At 39.5% G+C, this 19,704-nt stretch overlaps 1 protein-coding gene across 1 annotated transcript; it reads right to left on the minus strand.

Moving 5' to 3' along the window:
* Positions 1-109: 109 nt before the first annotated feature.
* Positions 110-19,253, minus strand: apeh (acylaminoacyl-peptide hydrolase). The gene is made up of 23 exons (XM_010875917.3): positions 19,143-19,253; positions 18,300-18,429; positions 18,086-18,212; positions 16,601-16,688; positions 16,367-16,442; positions 16,122-16,213; positions 15,561-15,638; positions 15,302-15,439; positions 15,133-15,224; positions 14,984-15,024; positions 14,170-14,291; positions 13,889-13,949; positions 13,703-13,800; positions 13,569-13,620; positions 13,337-13,425; positions 12,632-12,767; positions 12,417-12,500; positions 11,979-12,059; positions 5,810-5,898; positions 5,462-5,652; positions 2,671-2,773; positions 1,984-2,090; positions 110-541 (listed from the first exon to the last, which is right to left on the minus strand). The coding sequence occupies exons 1-23, from the start codon at positions 19,152-19,154 to the stop codon at positions 436-438; spliced, it is 2,193 nt and encodes a 730-aa protein (XP_010874219.1). The 5' UTR covers positions 19,155-19,253; the 3' UTR covers positions 110-435.
* Positions 19,254-19,704: the final 451 nt, after the last annotated feature.

Genomic DNA, 19,704 nt, shown 5'->3' on the forward strand with positions numbered 1-19,704 from the left:
TTGAATCACAGAATGTACACATCAAAATATTAACCTGAAAGATTGTTTAGTGTGTTTTTAAATTAAAACATACTTGATTACTTCTGTATGGAAATACCAGGAGCCCTTGTTTAAAGTGTAGGTGGTAGCATTTTAATGATGAAAAGTTTCAAACAAAAAATGGCATTATAGTAGCAACATAACATCAGGCAACATCAGGCTTTTTTTTCAACAGTATCTATATCTGACAGATAAACTGCTTATGATTTTGTTTCTGCACTGTAATTACAAAGCTATAAAATTATTGCAGATGAAAGATTTCCCATATCCACTTAAAAGTGCCTTTTGATTTGAGTGCAACCTTAGTTAGCACTTTTTTTTACACAGAATGAACATCCTGGTAGCATGCCAATGCCTGTAGCCTGTAGTGTTAGCATGCTATTGCTAACAGAAAAGTCACAGAGAGAGGTGCTGGATCACCCAGAGAGCTATGTTCATGAAGCCATCTGACTCTGCATCCACCTTGGACAAAGAGTGGTTGTTCCCTGGGTACCAAAGCAACCTAAAAGAAAGACATCCAAGCAAAGTTAAGAGAGGTCTTTATCCTGCACCCCTAGTAATAGTTAGTTCTCAATGCTTTAACGTAATTCATATTAAGAGCTTTTTATGCTCTGCATTATTCTTCACCACAGGCAAGCTTAGCAACGCATTGCATGCCCTTTGGAGGCTTAGAACCAAATATATCTATTAGTATTTGCTATGTGTATCTATTAGTAGTTGTTGTGTTTCTGGCAATTATTGTGACTTCCCAAAAAATTTGTAACCACCGGACTAAGTTGATGTTCAAAGCCACTGCCTCAGGTGCATAAAGTGGCTCTCATTTCACATTTACACTTGAGTCATTACGCTGACGGTATTATTCAGAGCAACTTACAGTAGTGAGTGCAAACATTTTAGACCTGGTCCCCCATAGTGAGTATAGTGAGTGACATGGTCTGTTTTCGTCTGCACCGATGCAACCAACTCCAACGGCCTAGCAAATGTAAATGAGGCTAGCTAAACATATATTGTTAGCTAAGTTAATACAGAAGATAATCGCACCAATCCAAACTTCTTCACAGCAACCCAGGCTGGCAGTGGTGGGTCATTTAAACAGTAGGAATACATTCATATTATTACCGGGAACATTTGTCACACGATTCTGTGTTGTACTGGCTGCACTACCCTACACTGTCCACCCATAGAACAGTAATTTATCCCCTTACACTGCGGTATGTGCTGTATGTGTGTCACAAGTACCTAAGACTGGCAGTGTGTTTGCATACCTTTGTTTTTCATGTTTTGTGAGGTGATCTAAACACTCATGGACTGTAAAAGTAGAACATTTGACCAGCTTGTGCAGTAGCTCCATAGAATTCCCAGTTTAAGCCGCCATGATTCAACAATGTTATGCCTGCCAGGCAGTGTTGCCAGATTTGATTGACTTAACAGCCCAATCACAGCAGACTCCAGAAAGAAAACACCCAAACCTATACAACCCTATATGTAAATCGCTTCGCTTAAGCCCATTTTTGGTCAAACACTGTAATTAAAAATAGCCCAATTGTGCAGGAAACCGCCCCATCTGCAACACCGTCGCCAGGCTGTCAGAGCAACCATGTGACTGAAAAATTGCTGCTTGACTGGCCACAAAACATATGTAAATTAAGTTTAAGCTAAGCTTTTGTGATTCGATTCTTTTTAAATGTTGCTTCACACTAGCTCTTTTGTGTGTTTTTGGGACTAACACCAAAAAGATGGTCCTTAACCATTTTACAAAATCCAACTGAAAACACTATTTGCACAGGTCTAAATTATCTTAGCCCAGGTCTAAGCTAGCTCATATCGCAAGGCACAAGTGCAGGGTGAACAGCCCTATTAGGTTTTTAATGGATTCTAACCTGAAATTAACAAAGACAGAACTATATACCATATCAGACAGAGACACAAACGATATCCACCTACCGGACAGGGACTTGTAGTGCCTTCAAGGCTCTGTAGTACTCAATACCCTGCTTAGGGGGAACACGCTTATCATCTTCTCCCAGAGTCAGCAACACAGGAGTCTTCACCTGAAAGGAACAAGTTACAGGTATTATTTAAAGATTAACAATGACATACAAAAGGTGCCAAAAATGGATCTCACACAGAATGCAATACTTAGACACATTTTACATTATCATTATCATTGTGGGGACCCAAAACATTTATATTCAAAATCATATTTTACAAATCAATAACCTTACACCTTAACTTTCATATATTTTCTCATAAAAAATATTAACTTTTACATAGTATTTTATTTTTATAAGGTCCTGTATTACAAAAATAAAAACACATTCAAAATGGAAATAAAAAATACATTAAGAAAAACATAAAATCTATTTATTAGAAATATTAATTGTCTAATAGGCACAATTTTTCTTTTAACTTAAGATCATTGAATGGCATTACATGAGTGTGTGGAAAAATATTCAAAAGCAGTTCTACCTAAGAGTTTTTTATTTTACAATTTAATTGCTCACATTATTAAAGGTAGAAAAGATTCTGACATGATTTATCTTTGTCTCATTCCTTTACATCATAAAAACCTGGCATTTTAACAGGGGTGTGTAGACTTTTTATATCCACTGTAACAGCTGGACAACACACCTGTTTGACATATTTGATTGGAGACTTGTTTAACATCTGCTCCCAAACAGCAGGGTCAGGCAAGCAATCTGCACTGTAGTTATAGCCAGCCACGACCATACACCTGAAACACAGGGCAAGTTGGTTTAACACACTTTACAGAAAAAACTAATCAAATAGAAGGCCTTCCACAAAGAATGTAGCATTATCCCTTTTCGTGTGTGTGTGTGTGTGTGTGTGCGCCTGTGTGTGGTCTGGATGGGAATCTCAAAAACATGTACAACAGCTTATTAGCCATTTGTGAATGACATAGATACAATAACTATCAATATAGGTGATGATAACTGACTTTTTCATCAAGTGAAAAGATAAGCGAACTGTGTAGCCAGCGAAGTTCTTGTCTATCCTGAACTGGAATGTTTAAGGTTAACAATGTTTCTGTAAGGTGGGAATGCAGGGACCAAAGGGCTGCTCTTAATTGCTTAGCCTGCTTGATCCTTGAGAGAACTCCCCTGTGTCATCGGAAGAGAACCCGGAAACAGATTAGAAAGGGTCACTGATTGATAAGGGGTCTATTCTACAGGACTGGTTTTGTTTTTCTTAGGTCAGCTAACCAACTACTTGAGTTTTAGGATATAACCGGAGTAAAGATGGAAAAAAGGCTCTTGCATTTTCCTCCTGAACTCTGCATGCTTCTCTGCTCTTGCATTCACCTCAAATCTCCAGAGTACTTTAAGCTTTGATAGTTGTACTGTAATTGTAATACTGTCCTTATACATTAAATTAATTTGTTAAAATAATTTGTTGGCTATTTGGAATGAATGAAATACGGATCAAAATCCAGTTCCACCAACGGTTGTTTCATTCATTTGAACTGGCAGCTGTGTTCTACCCATCCATGGAATACGCTGTTAATTTTATGTTTGCAAAGAAAAACAGATCAAGACAATAGCATAACAAAGACGTTTGTAACATAACTGGACACATGGTAGGTCTAAAATAATTACTGTAGTAGTTGATTGTAATGATAAACACAGATGAAATTGTACACTGAGCCATTGCTTAAGACTGTAGGCATTAAGGACTCAAATGAACAAAATGACTTGAACGGTTCTAACTTTTTTTACTGAATGCTTCGACAAGATCCAAGACAGTAGAAAGAGTCGAAAAAAGTTTAAGAAGCGCTGATTTAAAGGGGTTCCTGAAAGGCACAACAGTAAAATGCAATGCCTCGTGGTTAGCTGCATCCTTGAAGCACCAGTCATTAAATGCTGCTTGCAGATCAGCTAAAGGGTCCCGTGGAGCGCAGTGTGACCTGCACAGTCCAAGTTTGGGGATTTTGTAATCAAATGAGGTTGCCTTGCCTCATCAAGCAACTACTTGTTGCAGCTTGGTTGCCTGTGAGCTTAATAAAGGTAGAAGGCTGCGTTACTTCCGGGTCTTAAGGATTCCGGTGTAAACTTCCTGTTTAAGGCAGTGTTTTCTGAGGTACGGATCCTTTTAATGTGAGAGAATATATGGTATGTGCTTGTGATGTCGATGGGTGGTGGTGCCAAAGAAAAATGTCCATCCTGGATGGACAATAGGGTTATATTCTATTCTAAATATATTCTTGAAAAATAACTCTAAATAGGATGCCACGCAATATTCCTGTATAAAATCCTATTGTCCTATTAGTAAACCCTAACCTAAGATTCCTAATCACCCAACTCTCTTAACAATGAAAATAACGATTAGCTTAAAAAAAAAAAAGTAAGTATTTTCATGAAACCCAATTCGTGATAAAGGTTTTGCTTCATCCCACCTTCGCCAGTGGAGTCGCCATTGCAAATTGTCGGCATTGTCAACAACATCAAAAGCCATTCTGGTTCTTATCACAATTCTTACTTAAAGCCTAAACCTATAAATGGAATTAGAAAAAACTAATCATATTCAGTTAAAACATGAAGGACACAAATATATTAATTCACAGCCAACCACTGCCCTAGGCTGGATTGATAAAAAAATTAAATAAATAGCAGTTAAGATGTTACATTTTTAAAACACTCAACCACCTCTAGTGGCTGATTGTTAAGAGAAAGTGGATGGGATGTTGGCAGGCTATTGCCATTGATGATCATCAGCTCCTTTGTTCAATCCACATTGATGCGTAGGCTGCTTGACAGGCACCACTGTCTGCTGAATATATCTAACCTGATTAAAATAGTTCCCATCTGATGTGGCAACTCCAAAAAATTGTCCCACCAGGGCCATTTCATCTGCCTGGTGGTGACCAACCACCGTCTTTACCAAAGTTAAAGAGTAGCATCGTCAGTCCCTGTCCGAGCCTTATAGGCAAACTGTAAGGGTTCTAGTTGCGGGCGTCCAATTTATCCTGTTTAAGGATTTCAAATGTATTTAAAAAAAAAACAATTTCATTAAAGAAATTGCAAAAATGTAAGACAAAAATATAAATTATTTGTCAAAAGATTGAATGCACGTCTGACGATTTCATAGCCTACCAGTAGAGAATGTCAGCACACTTGTTAACACCTGTCTGTGTAAAGCAGGCTAGAAGTAGAAATCATCACAACGTTGCCATTTGAGGTGTTGAAAAGTACTGCATAAAGTTCTTTAAACAGGAAAGTCAGAATTGGAGTTTGTGTATACTTTCTTATTTGACTGGGATTTTAATGAAATCGACCGTAATTCTGATAAATGCGTCTGTGTGTGTATCTTCTGACATAGTAAGTGAAAATACAGTACTTAACGTCTGCATGTCTATGTATTCACTAAAATTATAAATGCCAGCCAGGAATCTGTGTGTGTCTACCAGTCTGGGATGTCGGTGCTGCCAATCATGGAGGCCAGGTTAATGACGGGGTTCCGAGCCACGCAGGCCTTGTAGAACTCTGGGTACTGGCCTATCAGATGGCAGGCCAGGAATCCACCATGGGAACCCCCAGAAACTGCTACCTTCTGCTGGTCAAATCCCCCACTCTTCAGAACACTCTCCACGGCAAACTAAAGACAAAAATAACAGAATGATAAAAGAGAGGACGATGAGAGGAGAGCAAAGATTAGAAGGGTAAGAAAGAATAGGAAAATACTGAGAATGTCACACAGTGATCTACAAAGCGTGTGCATGTACGTTTGTGTGTGGATGTGTGTGGTTATGTACCTGAACATCCTTGACGTCCTGAGAGCCCACGTTCCCAGGTAAAGACAGGATGCTGTCCTGGCCATAGCCTAAGGAGCCGCGGTAGTTCACTGAAACAAACACACTGTTCTGTCCACAACTCTGTCCATTCCCAACAAATTTATGAGGTCTTACATATTTGACAAATCCCTGCGCTGTTAAACTACACATCATATTTCATAAACATTACCTATCTAGGGAATAGGGATGCCATGATTCGTTATCAAACTGTTCAGTATGCCCCCTATGGTTCAATACGCACAAGTGAACCGCAGAGTTACGATATGCTGGTCATTTTCCCATAATTTCCAAAACATGCTTATTATGCTGCAGACTACACGCACGTTGTAGATTCAGATCCACAGAACCAGACGCACAGCTTGTGGAAAGGTAAAGCAGGGAACTGCTTGGAGCCCCAGGCCGTTTGGGGTCTCCTGAGAGCTGACAAACTTCACTCAACAGCAATGTCTCAAAATGTGTCAATCACAGTGAACGCAACCCCCTCCCCGTTAAAACAACCAATGTACAATTTGCAATGTAATTTCAGCAGGAAACCTTTCAGTAAAGGCCCCCATGAAGAGGGGAAACTAAAAACAAATAATTTCTCAACTCCAACGTGCCAAAGGCGAGCGCTAGCAAGACAGAGAGAAGCAAATTGGAAGAGGTACCGCTGGATCCAGCATTCAATTCAACACAAGGATAAGACCATAAACCAAGTACAGACTCGAAGCACTGCTTTACTACTGTCGACTACTCAAGTGAAAACACTTTGTGTCATTCAAACCGAAACCATATAGTTACCGTGACCCACAAACCACGATACGTACTGAACCGTGGGCCCACTGCACCATAACCTAATAGGGACCTATAATTTCCATGTAGTAGAGATTTTAATAAATTCATAAATCTACAAACAGAATGCTATTATCCAACAAAGTTGACCAAACAATTGTCGGTACAAACTGAGCAGCATAAAAGTAACAAAGAGAAAATAAGTAAACAAAGAACAATTACTACAACACCAAACAAAGGGAACAGAAAAACATGTATCTCATCGCTAATGGCTATTAATAGTTAATTTAACTGCTTAAAATTTATTTGAGGGATATACATTAGGTATAGAAAGTCACCACAACCTTTCAAAATGTTCACCCTACAGCCTGAAAAGAAAACACAGTAACCCAAAATATCCTAGTGAAAATAAACAATTAATCGGCTTCCATTTATTTATCAACTGTAGCGATTTTGATTAATTCAGAATAAAAGCAGTTGGTCATAGAGGACTCCACTGCTAAGCAGTGCAATTGGCAACTTTGAAGGGGCTTCAGGCCTTTACGGCAAAGACTGGCCAATGTGGCCTCTTTGGGAGGGTGGCAAGAAAAATACAACATTGGAGCCTGAACACAAAACGATTGGCTTAGTGAAAACCCAATTCATCTTTCCACCCAAAGAACACCATGCCAACAGTAAAGCACAGTGGTGGCAACATCCTGTTGTGGGGACATTTCTCTCCAGCTGGGACTGGAGTCAGGACAGAAGGGAAAATGGACAGAGCAAAATACTGACAGATTCTTGAGAACCTTCAGCCTTCTACCAGGAAGTTGAAAATGCAGGGCTCAACGTTAACTTTTCGGGCCAGTAAGTTTTTGTTTGAAACTTACTGTCCCTCCTTCCAAAAGTTGTAATTTATCAGTGTAAATTACAACATATCAATGTTACAACATATCAGTGTTACCAAATACTTTTGTTACTTAACATGATTAATCATTTATGAAATGTATTCTGGATATATAAAACAATATAGTTTTATATTTCTTTCATAACATTTCTAATTATAAAAATAAGTCAAAAAAGCATTCACCCCAGGGAACAAGCTGAATCCAAGCGTGCCGCACAAGCCCTGAAAAGTGAAGCCAAAACGTCTCGATCGCCCCCTGGTGAGTGGTCCCAGTATAGGTCATAAACCCCGCCCTCCCCATGTTATTCAATAGGACGCGAGACCAACTAAACAATTAAATTACCCTTCAATTATCTTTTTTCCGAAGCTGGTTTCTGTCATTTACTGTAGTTTGTATCACGCTAATGTAAATTCAAGAGTTTTTTTTTAAATAAGTTGGTTTTTAGTTAGTTATTTAATGCTCTAAAAACGGTGGTGTGACGTCGTGATTCACAGCTTTGATTGACAGCTATCTGAGCCAAGGAGCCACTGAAGCGCCATCCTCCTTCGGAGGACTGAGGAGATTGGAGCTTTACATTTAATCTCTAAATTTCTATAATTGATATAATTTCACACGGACATAATGGGTTGTTCTGCAGTACATTGTGCTAACCGATCTGGCATTTCCAATCGATCTTTTTTTTCGGTAAGTTAAATTTATAAGCTATTTAATTAGTAAATAAATGTAATGGGCTAGCTAACGTTAGCTAAAAGACAACAAGCCTCGTTAATAGCTAGCAGGTGATCGTTAGCTAGAAGTTACCAATTATTTTTGTATTAGGCCTATTCTAAATGAAGGTTAAACATGATGTAAGTTAGGCTATAACATATCGTCTAGGTTTAACAAGCAAAGGTTGTACTGTACTTGGACTTGCGATTGATTACGGTATGCGCATTCTGCAAGGGAGAGTGAGGGCGGGGCACAGGGGAGGGGCCGTTGATTTCGCGGCTTTACGGCTTTACTTCCTGCTCGCTACTGCACATAACTACTGCGCAGAACTGGTCCCAAGATCGCTATCTGCGCAGACGCAAGTCCAAGATGTCAGCGCCGTATCGGGACACTGGCGGCTTCATTTTTCACCAATGGAAAAGAGCGAAAGGGCGTCGTCCCTTTTATATACAGTCTATGGCTGAATCAGTTACCAGGTATGGTTGTTATAAACTATGTCGTGCAATCAGCCAAGGGACATCTGCATTTAAATTCCAAATACAACCAAGGGCCCTGAAGACGGATTGTCAGCCACCCGCTTGGCTGTCATGCTGACCAGATGTGACTGGCATTGCTGGTCAGGAATTGTTTGTGAAAGTTGTCAGTGCCTTTGTAAAAAGACGTACATTTGTCCGCTCTAGCTGGGCACTTAGGACAGACGATACAGTGCATCGGAGTTCCATTGACGTCGAAACAGGATAATAATTTTTACACTGGGGTAAAAAATGTCCCTTTTGTTTGAGCTCATAGTTATCCTTCGGTGCCTTCTTCAATTGAGTGACTCACGCAAGTTTTGACTTTTTTTTTTTCTTATTGAAAAACAATAACAGACAGCCATGCATCACATCACTGCCCTTGACTGGTCAACAGTGCGTGAAAGGAGCTGCAAGGTAGTTTTGTGCGTGTGCCAGATTACGAAACAACAGGAGGATATTTTTCACTCTCTCTTTTTTTGCAGTGGCCCGATCGGGACAATGACTTGCTAGTTCACTTAGTCCGGACTTGACTACTCACTGCCACAGGACCATCATTATTGTTGAGCCCTGAAATGGGAACATGGTTCATGTTTGAAATATTTTCACTATCGTTCCTCAGCTGTTGTCGTCGAATAGTCGACCCCACCCACTCATGCCAAAAAGAGAGGTACTAAATGTTTTTTTTTTTATGTAAAGTGTAATATGTTATGCAATAAATTCAACATTTTATTTATAAATGTAGTTAACAACCTCAATAACGTTTTAGTATAAATAATTTGGCTATATACTTTTACTCGGGAGACATTCAGATTCAGAAATGCCATAACAGTAGTAAAAAACAATTCATAGGCCTGCAAAGTAGTTAGTATTTTATTTGCAAATTAATTACAATTGCAAATAAACAGTCAAAAATGTCTCCCATGAGTTAGCGCAGAGATATGTATGAATTGTCTAACACTACTTAACGTCTTTGTCTCAATGTTTTCTGGCCATAAGGACAAAATACAAAATGTATTAGACAATCTAGCCAGGTATGTTTTATACACAGTTTTCTGTTAGCCCATATTGTCATCCATTATCCCGGATGAAACGTTTGACATTATATTCTTTTTATACAGTTTTTAGCATATTTGTATAATTTCCATTCATATTGTGATATGGACACATTAACAGTGTTAAGTTAAATATATATTAATTACATATTTGTAATCATATTTCATAATAATATTAGAATATAGTTAAATTAAATGATTGTCAAACCTGTCATATTTGGGAATCCACACGTTTAAGAAAAGGCCATCCACTCAACTGAACTCAATGTAGTTTTTTTTCTCTCTTCAGTGGCAGTAATTCAACTGAGGTGAGTGAGTAGCTTAATTTCCTACAGACACATTTTCCATATGAAATAACTTTACTTCTCTGTTAATGCAGCATGTAATTAAACATACTTCATCGAAGTGTGTTATTAGTTATTTCAGCTTAAAACTTGTGTCAAAAGAGAGTGCACCCATCTTCAAAACGTTTTTCATTTACCTAGATGCTTAATATTTATTCATCAATAACTGTTAATATGTATATGTACAGTTTTCACATGTTCTTGATTTTTCTAGATGCCATTGTCAAACAAAGACAGAGCGACAAGGTTCAGGGCTCTGAAGAATGCTAACCCATTGGTTAGGCAGGAGATTTGGCGAAAAAGAGATAGAGGTGTTGCTTCATAATTGAGGAACGAAGTAACAAATGTAGTTCAAAAAAAGAAAAGATGAAGTCAAAATACAATTAGCTCATCATGCGATGATGCCTTCTACTGTCTGAATAATCTCTTATTTATAGAAATGTTTGAGTGATTATGATCTTCAATAAAATGGTTCAAGGTACTTCTCAAGAGTGAATTAAACCTGGTGTTGAAACGTTGTGCTGTTTTGATATCAATAAATATGAAAAAAAAATATCAATGATTTAAAGGGAAATGTTAAACATTTGTATACTTGCCAAATCTGTAAAAGAAACCACACTGGGGTTTCAGTGTGACTCCCTTTGCATAACATAAACATGAATTATTTATGAACATCATGTGTAAGTTGTGTGAAAATTACAATTTATGTGTAAACTCATAAGGTGCCATACCGAGTAACAATTAAAGTCAGGCAGGATAACAATGATTTTCTCCCCCTTAAAACGTATCATTTCATTTTATGGAGTTGAGAAAACAATAATAGTATGACGCCAAGTACTATAAAACATTGGAGTGTTAAAATGTGGGTAATGAACTTAAACAACTAGTGTCACGTTTAAAGAAAACACATTATAATTAGAAAAAAATATCTTAATTTTCTGAGCTCTAAATAGTGGTTACTGCCTCACTTTATATATTCATTAAGTATTATTGATTTAAAAGAAGTGTAAAGTCATATTTTGAAAAATCATTAACATAATCCCGTATGACATTTTGATTGGTGTCACTTAAAATACATTGTTTGAAAATAAGATTTTAGTAATAAGGAAATAACATCCTCATAAAGGCAGAAACTAATTTGATGCGCAGTTTTAATCTATTTAAATTTTAATAAGTGAGAAAATATTTGACCCATCTGCAAGACATGTACTTTGTGGCAAAACACTTCTTGGCAATTACAGAGGTCAGACGTTTCTTGTAGTAGGCCACCAGGTTTGCACACATCTCAGGAGGGATTTTGTCCCACTCCTCTTTGCAGATCTTCTCCAAGTCATTAAGGTTTCGAGGCTGACGTTTGGCAACTCAAACCTTCAACTCCCTCCAAAGATTTTCTATGGGATTAAGGTCTGGGGACTGGCTAGGCCACTCCAGGACCTTAATGTGCTTCTTCTTGAGCCACTACTTTGTTGCCTTGGCCGTGTGTTTTGGGTCATTGTCCTGCTGGAATACCCATCCACGACCCATTTTAAATGCCCTATCTGAGGGAAGGAGGTTCTCACACAAGATTTTACGGTACATGGCCCCGTCCATCATCCCTTTGAAACGGTGAAGTTGTCCTGTCCCCTTAGCAGAAAAACACCCCCAAAGCATAATGTTTCCACCTCCATGTTTGACGGTACATGTGCTTTCTTGAGCAGGGGACCTTGCGGGCGCTGCAGGATTTAAGTCCTTCACGGCGTAGTGTGTTACGAATTGTTTTCTTGGTGACTATGATCCCAGCTGCGTTGTGTAGACTTATTAAATTCAGCCCTATATCCAACCGATATAGACAGAACACCAGGATATTGACTCACCCAACAGGACAGCAAAGCCCATCCTGCACAACACGGAGCAAGAAAGCAGCCATTCAGCTACGAACACAGAGTGGGGACCACCTGAAAGAAAGCACATTCTGTTAAACAATGAACACGAGGTCTAGGATTGCACAGTGGTCTAAACCGTTGCCGCCGCAGCACACGTACTGCTGCAGTGTGGGTTTCAATCTAGACCACTGCCATTTCAACCCAATCCCCCATCTTTCCCCACATCGCTGGCTGATAAAGGATCAAAAAATACTGGAAAATATATGAAATATTTACACAGACAGATACTTGCAAGCACACCTTAGGTACAGATCACCTCCTTCTACTCCTATCCAGATATTAACCATTAGTCTGAGTAAATTCTAAACTGAATAAAGAAGTGACTTACCTTCCTCAACACAAGTACACACACAATGTTGTAGAATTTACCATGTGGGGTGACTAGGAGTGGCAGCTTCTCTCCCTCCTTCACCTCCTTTGGTTTCAGCAGGAGGGCGTCAAAGTCCAGACCAGCTACAAAAAACAACCCAAAATGTCAGTTATATTAGCAGCATTCTAGTGGCACTGCTAGTCACAACCAAGAGCATCTTCTATGAATGTACTCGGTTATAGTGAAAAAAACAGGTAAAAGTGGATGTTCTTACGGTATTGACCGTTATCCTGCTCTGGGGGTGGGGTGAAGCTGAGGATCTGCCAATCGATGTTAGGCTGGGTCTGAGACTCCTCTAGCGTGACCCAGCCAACCTCCGCTGAATCATCTGCAGGCAGGAAGCCCACCCTCTGACCACAGGAAATCAGGTCATTAATAGCAAAATCATACAAATACGGAGATGTAGTAGACCAAACTGCTGTCAAAGCGGACATTTGTTTTGTATTGTGATGACACGCAATATGTCACTATCAATTCATTTTTTTTTTTCAGGACAGATTAACAAATGTTTTAGTCCAGGACTAGGCTTGATATAATCCACAAAACTGTCCCTTAATGTACTGAGATGTTTAAAGGGACAATATCAAGTAAATGATAGGTAGGCATAACAAATGATTCTTGAAGATCATTACTTATGAATGCATTAGTACATGTGCCACAAAATACACACTCATTGTACACCAATGTTTTTTAAACCAAAGTAAACAATCCTGTATAGCCTCAAAACATGGTTTCAACTGTAATTGTGATGACATTTATGGTCACTCATTTCATCCTTACGAATGAGGGGTCACATTTCTCCAGCCTGATCCCTCAGCTTGTCACTTAAAAAACAAGGCTTGTGAGGGAACTTTACTCACATTTGAACTGAGAATAGATTTTACTTCTGAGGGATATTTAGTATTTAGGTCAACACTACCAGGCTGGGGGGACAGTCAGGTGAAGAACAGCTGACCACCATCAGGTCTCGCTCTATAGTCAGCAAGGTCCAGCTGCCCACTGCACATTCTAAAGGAGAAGACAAAACCACACATTGGCGTTTTGACCTAAAAAAAATCACCACTTCCAACAACGATGCCAGATTTTGAAAACATGGAAACAAATATTTCAGTGGTCGCAGTTGGGGTCTGATGACGGTGTGATCAACTCACTTGATGTCAGAGAGGAAACCGTTCCGGTGGTTGTGTCCACCAACAGCAGATCCTATAGGAGACACACAAACACGTCAGTATTTGTGTGTGTGTGTGTGTGTGTGTGTGTGTGTGTGGGGGGGGGGGGTCTTTACCTTGCGGCTGCGCTGGGGACAAGAGACCAGGACGCGCTGGCTGTCGGCTGACCAGCACAAAGGGGACAGTGATGAGCTGTAGATGCCAGTGAAGCCATCTGGAACAAACCCCCACGCGATAAATGTGTTACTCTGGCAGACTAACCAATCAGTCATAACATGGTCGGTGACTAAACCATTCCTCACCATCTCTGGGTCTCTTAACCATATCCATCACCACTGAGGTCTTCTTGGTGTACCAGTCGTACTAGCAAACACACAGGACATAACTATCAATGCTAAACACATGACAAGAGTGGGGTACATTATACCATGTTCCCCCCTCTGTTTAAAACGAAACATTTTCCCAGGAATTGTTCCGTGCTTTATTGGACAGGGAAGTAGAGAGTTTCTTGGCATCGAGTGCACCCGAGGCAGGAGCTTCAACTGTTGGACCACACAAAGACATTTTGATACTTCCTTATTACCATGCAGAGCCGGCTACAGTTTTGGTGAGGCCCAAAGACAGTGCACTCTAGATAAATTATTCGGCACCGGTCTGGGCTTAGTCTGGGGGAACACACAGCGCTGGAACCTGAAGAAAGCTGTTCTGAGAGAGCAAAAAACAAATACGCTTACAGGAAATGGTAAAGTAAAGAACAGCGCAGAGCATCATATAATTCTGTCAAAAGCAAGTTTTCCTATCCAAATGGCGCCAGATTTTCCTGTGAGTTGTCAATAATGTGTATGAAGAGAGCAGTTACTGCAGGTAAAAAGCATGATCTGAAAATCTAATGTTGGATGTGCAGACATGGCTTTTTCAAATAAACTGATTTACACTTTATTATATCTCAAATCAGATATTATTTTGGTATTTTGATAAGAATACCTATTATTTTGAATAAGAACAAGATGATTTGTATTTATAAGTAGTCACACTTCAATTGTCAGGTTACCAGAAGCTAAACACCATATGAATTTCATCATAACCAATTTCTGCGATAGCCTAATAAACTGCATGTTCTCCAGTGTCGTAGTAGGTCGCCAACAGATATCATTCCGTAACTTTAATGTCATTATTCAGTCAACAATTGGGCTTGAAGTAATTTCATTATTTATTGAATAAATAGTTAAATACAAAATGAAACCACCATCACAAATTAGCAAAATGTCCTTTGACATCAATACCATTTTACAAACAGCATGTATTGATCAAACCTGATGTGATTTCCATTTTATAAAGTATGACTGTACTCACATCAAAAACTGTAAACTTGGTTAGAGAGAGTGAAACAGACTTACCACACTGTCCACCGGTCAGATCCACATAGAATAAAGACGACCTGTATTATAAAATGAGAAAGCGAGGGAGGGTTTGAGGCTTATACTGGCTAAAAGTGCTGTCAATCATCATACTTTAACCCTCTGCTCTGACCAGTCCCCGTGCTTACCTGCGGTTGAAGCAGTACTTAAGGCCCAGTCTGAATGGCTCATGCCACCAGCCCACAAACACCACACCGGTATCACAGGGAGCCCAAAAAGCCTGGGAAGAGAGTGATACTGATATAACAGTGATACACCACATGCATAGACTCCAAGACGTGTACACACACTACTGACCTGGCCTGGCGAGATGTTGTCCGGGACTCCCTCAAGCACAGAAACATTGCTGCCCTCAATGTCCAAAACGCACAGTACAGGAGAACTCTTACTGACCAGGGACTCCCCCCAGTCCTCATAGAAAAGGAACTGCTCCCCCTGTAACACGGGAGGAATACGGCACAGGCACACACCGACAGGATAATGTTTCAGTGTAAGACCTGAGAATTTCAGATAGTATGACGATTTGTTTTCTCATTGGGTCAATCCTCATCCTTACCCGTGTGATCTCTTCCTTCTTCTCTGTTTTCATACCCTCCTCTTCTTCACCAAGAGAACATGACTCAGGAGACTCTGACTGTATTACAGAGAAAAATGAATGACCAACACCTGCCTGGTGTTCAACCTTCCTAAATTCTCCGGTCATCCCACTCCTTCCAGTTGGTGCTTGCCTATGGAGCAGTAATGGGAGCTACACCTCCCTTCCGGCAATGCTCAAACCCTACATCCCAAACCGGCTCTTCATTCTGACACTTCTGTGCGTGCTTCCCTGTGAAGCTAGGACTGCAGACTCTACATATTGAGGTGACATCAGATGGCTCAGCACCGAAACACAAAAAACTGTTCAGTGTTTTTTTGTTTTACCTTAATTTAACCAGGTACATTTACTGACTATGCAGTCCCTGGAATAGCGACGACTGGGTAGCTATAAGTAACAACTATCACTTGACATTTTATAACTTGCTGGCTCAGGGATTTGATCAAGTAACCTTTTGGTTACTGGTACCAATGCTCAGACCACTAGACTACCTGCCACCTATTAAGTGTTGAGAAACCAAACCTGGAAGAAAGACTCTGCCTTGGGCCTCTTCCTCTCAGCCACATACAAGAGGTGGGTTTCAGAGTGTGACCACACCAGACAGCCAAACTGGTCTGGAAACAGTTTTAAACCAAAAAGTGAATCCAAAATAGAATGTGTCTGAAACACTTTGATAGTTGTTAAAACAAACCAAGTTTATTGTAATATCTAACCAAGCTTAATGAAGTCTTAAAAAAGAGAGATGCGTGACATTACAGTTCTCTCACCATCTTCATAGACTTTCCCATGCTTCTTCAGGGATGTCAAGTTAATGCTCTTCACTTTCATGTTCTTACTCCAGATCTGAGGGGGTCAAAGAACGGATGAGGGGTCGGCTATCAGTTCAAACTAGTGAAAGAGGTCAAGCATTGCCCCATTCTATGTACTTACATTACAAGGTCAGCTGTATATTGGGGGTTAAATAAAGAGACAAACTTGAAAAGAGATCAAGAGATGCTCACCTCCAGAAACTGTTTGTCCTCCCCTTTGATGTTGCTCTCTCTCACGACTGCCTTCATGTCTCCTGACGGAGAATCTTTACTCAGCAACCTGGCAAGAAGCAAATGTGACCAATCAACTACGCAACATAATATTAGCATTACATTGTCATATAGTAGCCTCTTTTCCAGAGTGATTTACAGAAGCAGTTAGGTTAATTAACAATCCTGCTCAATGACAGTCCACTGAGGGATATGGAAATCTTTTTTTTTATGTATTTTTTTACTGGTATTATGTTCTAATTGCTAAGCGATCCAACACCTATAGGACAGTACTGAGATGGTTTGACAAGAACAGGCAATATGTAAATAATCTGTTCATTAAAATCTACAGATGTGCCCGGGGTAAAGCAGGTTTTGGGACGATCGCACAATTTTCAGACTTAAGGTCTGTCAGGTGGTGGGTTGGTAAAAGCGGGAGGTGTTGTTGTTCAACATATTGACAGAACCCATTTTGAAAATGTCAAGTAAGGAAGTGCAGGTAGGCCAGTTTAACACCCGGACTCTTTTACTATGGAGACATGTTGTTGAAATACATGCTGAATGTGGTTTTGCATTGTCTTGCTGAAATAAGCAAGGTCTTCCCTGAAAAAGACAGTCTGGGTGGCAGCATCTGTTCCTCTAAAACCTCTACATATATTGACCCTTGCAAACATAGGTATCTCTGGATTCTAAGAATCCTTTAATCATATTATGATGAGATCCACAAAACTCTTCATAAATGTACGTTGACAAACGTTTTTCTTAAATTTTTGAAATGCTTGCCTGCGCAGCCTTTCATACTTGCCCGAACACCTACCCATCCTCTCTGGAATTATCTTTTAAAAACCAATCATGTTACTGACCTGTTGCCAATTGACCTAATTAGTTATGGGATATTCCACCAGGTTTAGTTTTTTATCATAACACAACTTTTTCCAGTCTTTTGTTGCCTCTGTCACAACACAGCTTATACAAAATGTGTTGCTGGCATTAAATTCAAAGTTGACATGTATTTTTCAAGAAACAATAAAATGTCTTAGTTGCAACATTTGATATGTCATCTTTTCACTATTTTCTATTGCATATGGGGTTTAAATGATTTGCACACCATTGTGTTCTGTTTTTATTTCCATTTTGCGCAGCGTCACAACTTCTTTGGAAAAGGGGTCATACAATATAAATGATGCATGCACAATACACTTGACATTTAAATACTAATGTATAATTAGAGAAAACCAGAGATATGTATTAATACGGATCATTAGGACCGTTATACTCATGTAAGCTGATGTAACGATGTGTGTAGAATGATTAGACAGTTTTTATCCTCAGTTTTTCCTTGTCTTTGTTGTACGCGTGATGATGCACACCCGATGGGCTCTTACCTACTAAACTTTCATTTAGTCTAGTTGTGCTTTAACTTATTCAGTTTGATAATGTGCAACTTATGGTCAATTGTCCACATACTCTCCCTTGATCTCTGTACAGTTTCCTGAGGGTCCCGAGTAGACCACAGATTTGTCGTCGTGAAACACGATGTACTGCCGACAGTACTTGACGTTCTCATTCCTCTCTAGATCCCGCTGACTCCATTCTAAGGGAAAAAACATTAAGTTGTTACAAAAATGGAAACAGCAAGACTACCGGACAGACAGTCAGCTGGACAAAAAGATAGATAAACCTGTGTAGATGTTGCTGTATTTCCCGCCATACTGCGATGTTATCACTGGTCCTACATCAGCTCGGGTCAGTGAGGGAAACAGGCTCAGCTCTCGGTAGAGCTTGGAGATGTCTTCTGGATTCGTCATTACCTTTCCACACACCACAGAGGAGGCATTAACATATTGTGTCAGGGATAAACAATGTCTCACCACCCGCATTGATGGGTTTATCTTTGTTGGTTGTTTCTTGTTACTTGACCGAAGACTGAGATAATAGCGGTTAATTGGCAAGCTTGTCCAGTCTCCCTAATGTCATTTGCTACTACAACTCTAGTTGTAAAGTTATTTCGAGCTATAGCTACATTACTAATACCAGCTAGTACATGGAATTGTACTTGTTAGCAAGTTCAGTGCCTGATAGTTTGTTTGGCTAGTTAACGTAAGTCATTCAAAAATATCAGCCCCAATCCCTCCCTAATAAAATAAATGTTATTTTGTAATGATATAGTTACTTTTTGCTGTTCACTCAGTTTAGCTGAGGAAGCTATTTCACTTAGCTAGCTAGCTACTGTAAATAAGCCAACAAAAGGACACACTTGACTAGACACCAGGAAGTATCTATCTGCATGTGACCTAGCTGAATAACAAGTCCTGGCTTAATAAATGCGGGCTATTATATTTAGGTGCTGAAATCCATACTGTAGTTTCTTTTTCAAGTAACTTTTACGAGACGCTGGAACAGTTACCCGTTAACACTATGAGATCGCTAACACTGTGGGGAGGTTGGCCAGGCATGTTGCCACCAGAAACATATGTTTTTTAAATTGGAAATTGAGAATTAAAACTCTAGCGATAAAACGTACCTGGGACTCCATCGCTGCTCTTACTTCCGTGACGACAATTCTACCTGTCTGCCGTCCGTTTTTTGCTTTGTTTTGAGTACGCCCATAAAGACCAGCGTCTTGTCAGCGACGTTAGAAAGGTATTTCCGGTTAACATTCGGAATAAAAGCCCCTGATATGCTTGAGCATTAGAAGAGAACACTTTTTCCAAATACATACAGTTTTTTCTCGGTTGTTAATATATCTTAATTGAAACTCATAACACAATAAACACAACGTTCTACAAAAGATGGAAAACTAAGGTGAATAAATCATGGTTAACAAAAGTGCAACATTTGTTCAGAGCTGATATAAAATACTCCCTTGGATGTTACCCTCTTCTCCAGCTATACTAAAAGTTATTCCACAATTTTTCAATCAGCAATAAATCCTTATTCAAGCATAAATTAGGTCATCTTTGAGTTGCTACTTGCAAAAATAGACCAAGCAAGGGGAAGGGAAAAGGGTTACAGATGCGTGATGGTAGAGTAACTCAAAGGGGAATACAAAGAAGTTTTATCAATTATGGCCTTTCCATGAGTTT

The sequence above is a fragment of the Esox lucius genome, chromosome 12 (genome assembly GCF_011004845.1).
Source record: "Esox lucius isolate fEsoLuc1 chromosome 12, fEsoLuc1.pri, whole genome shotgun sequence".
NCBI classification, from domain to species: Eukaryota; Metazoa; Chordata; class Actinopteri; order Esociformes; family Esocidae; genus Esox; species Esox lucius.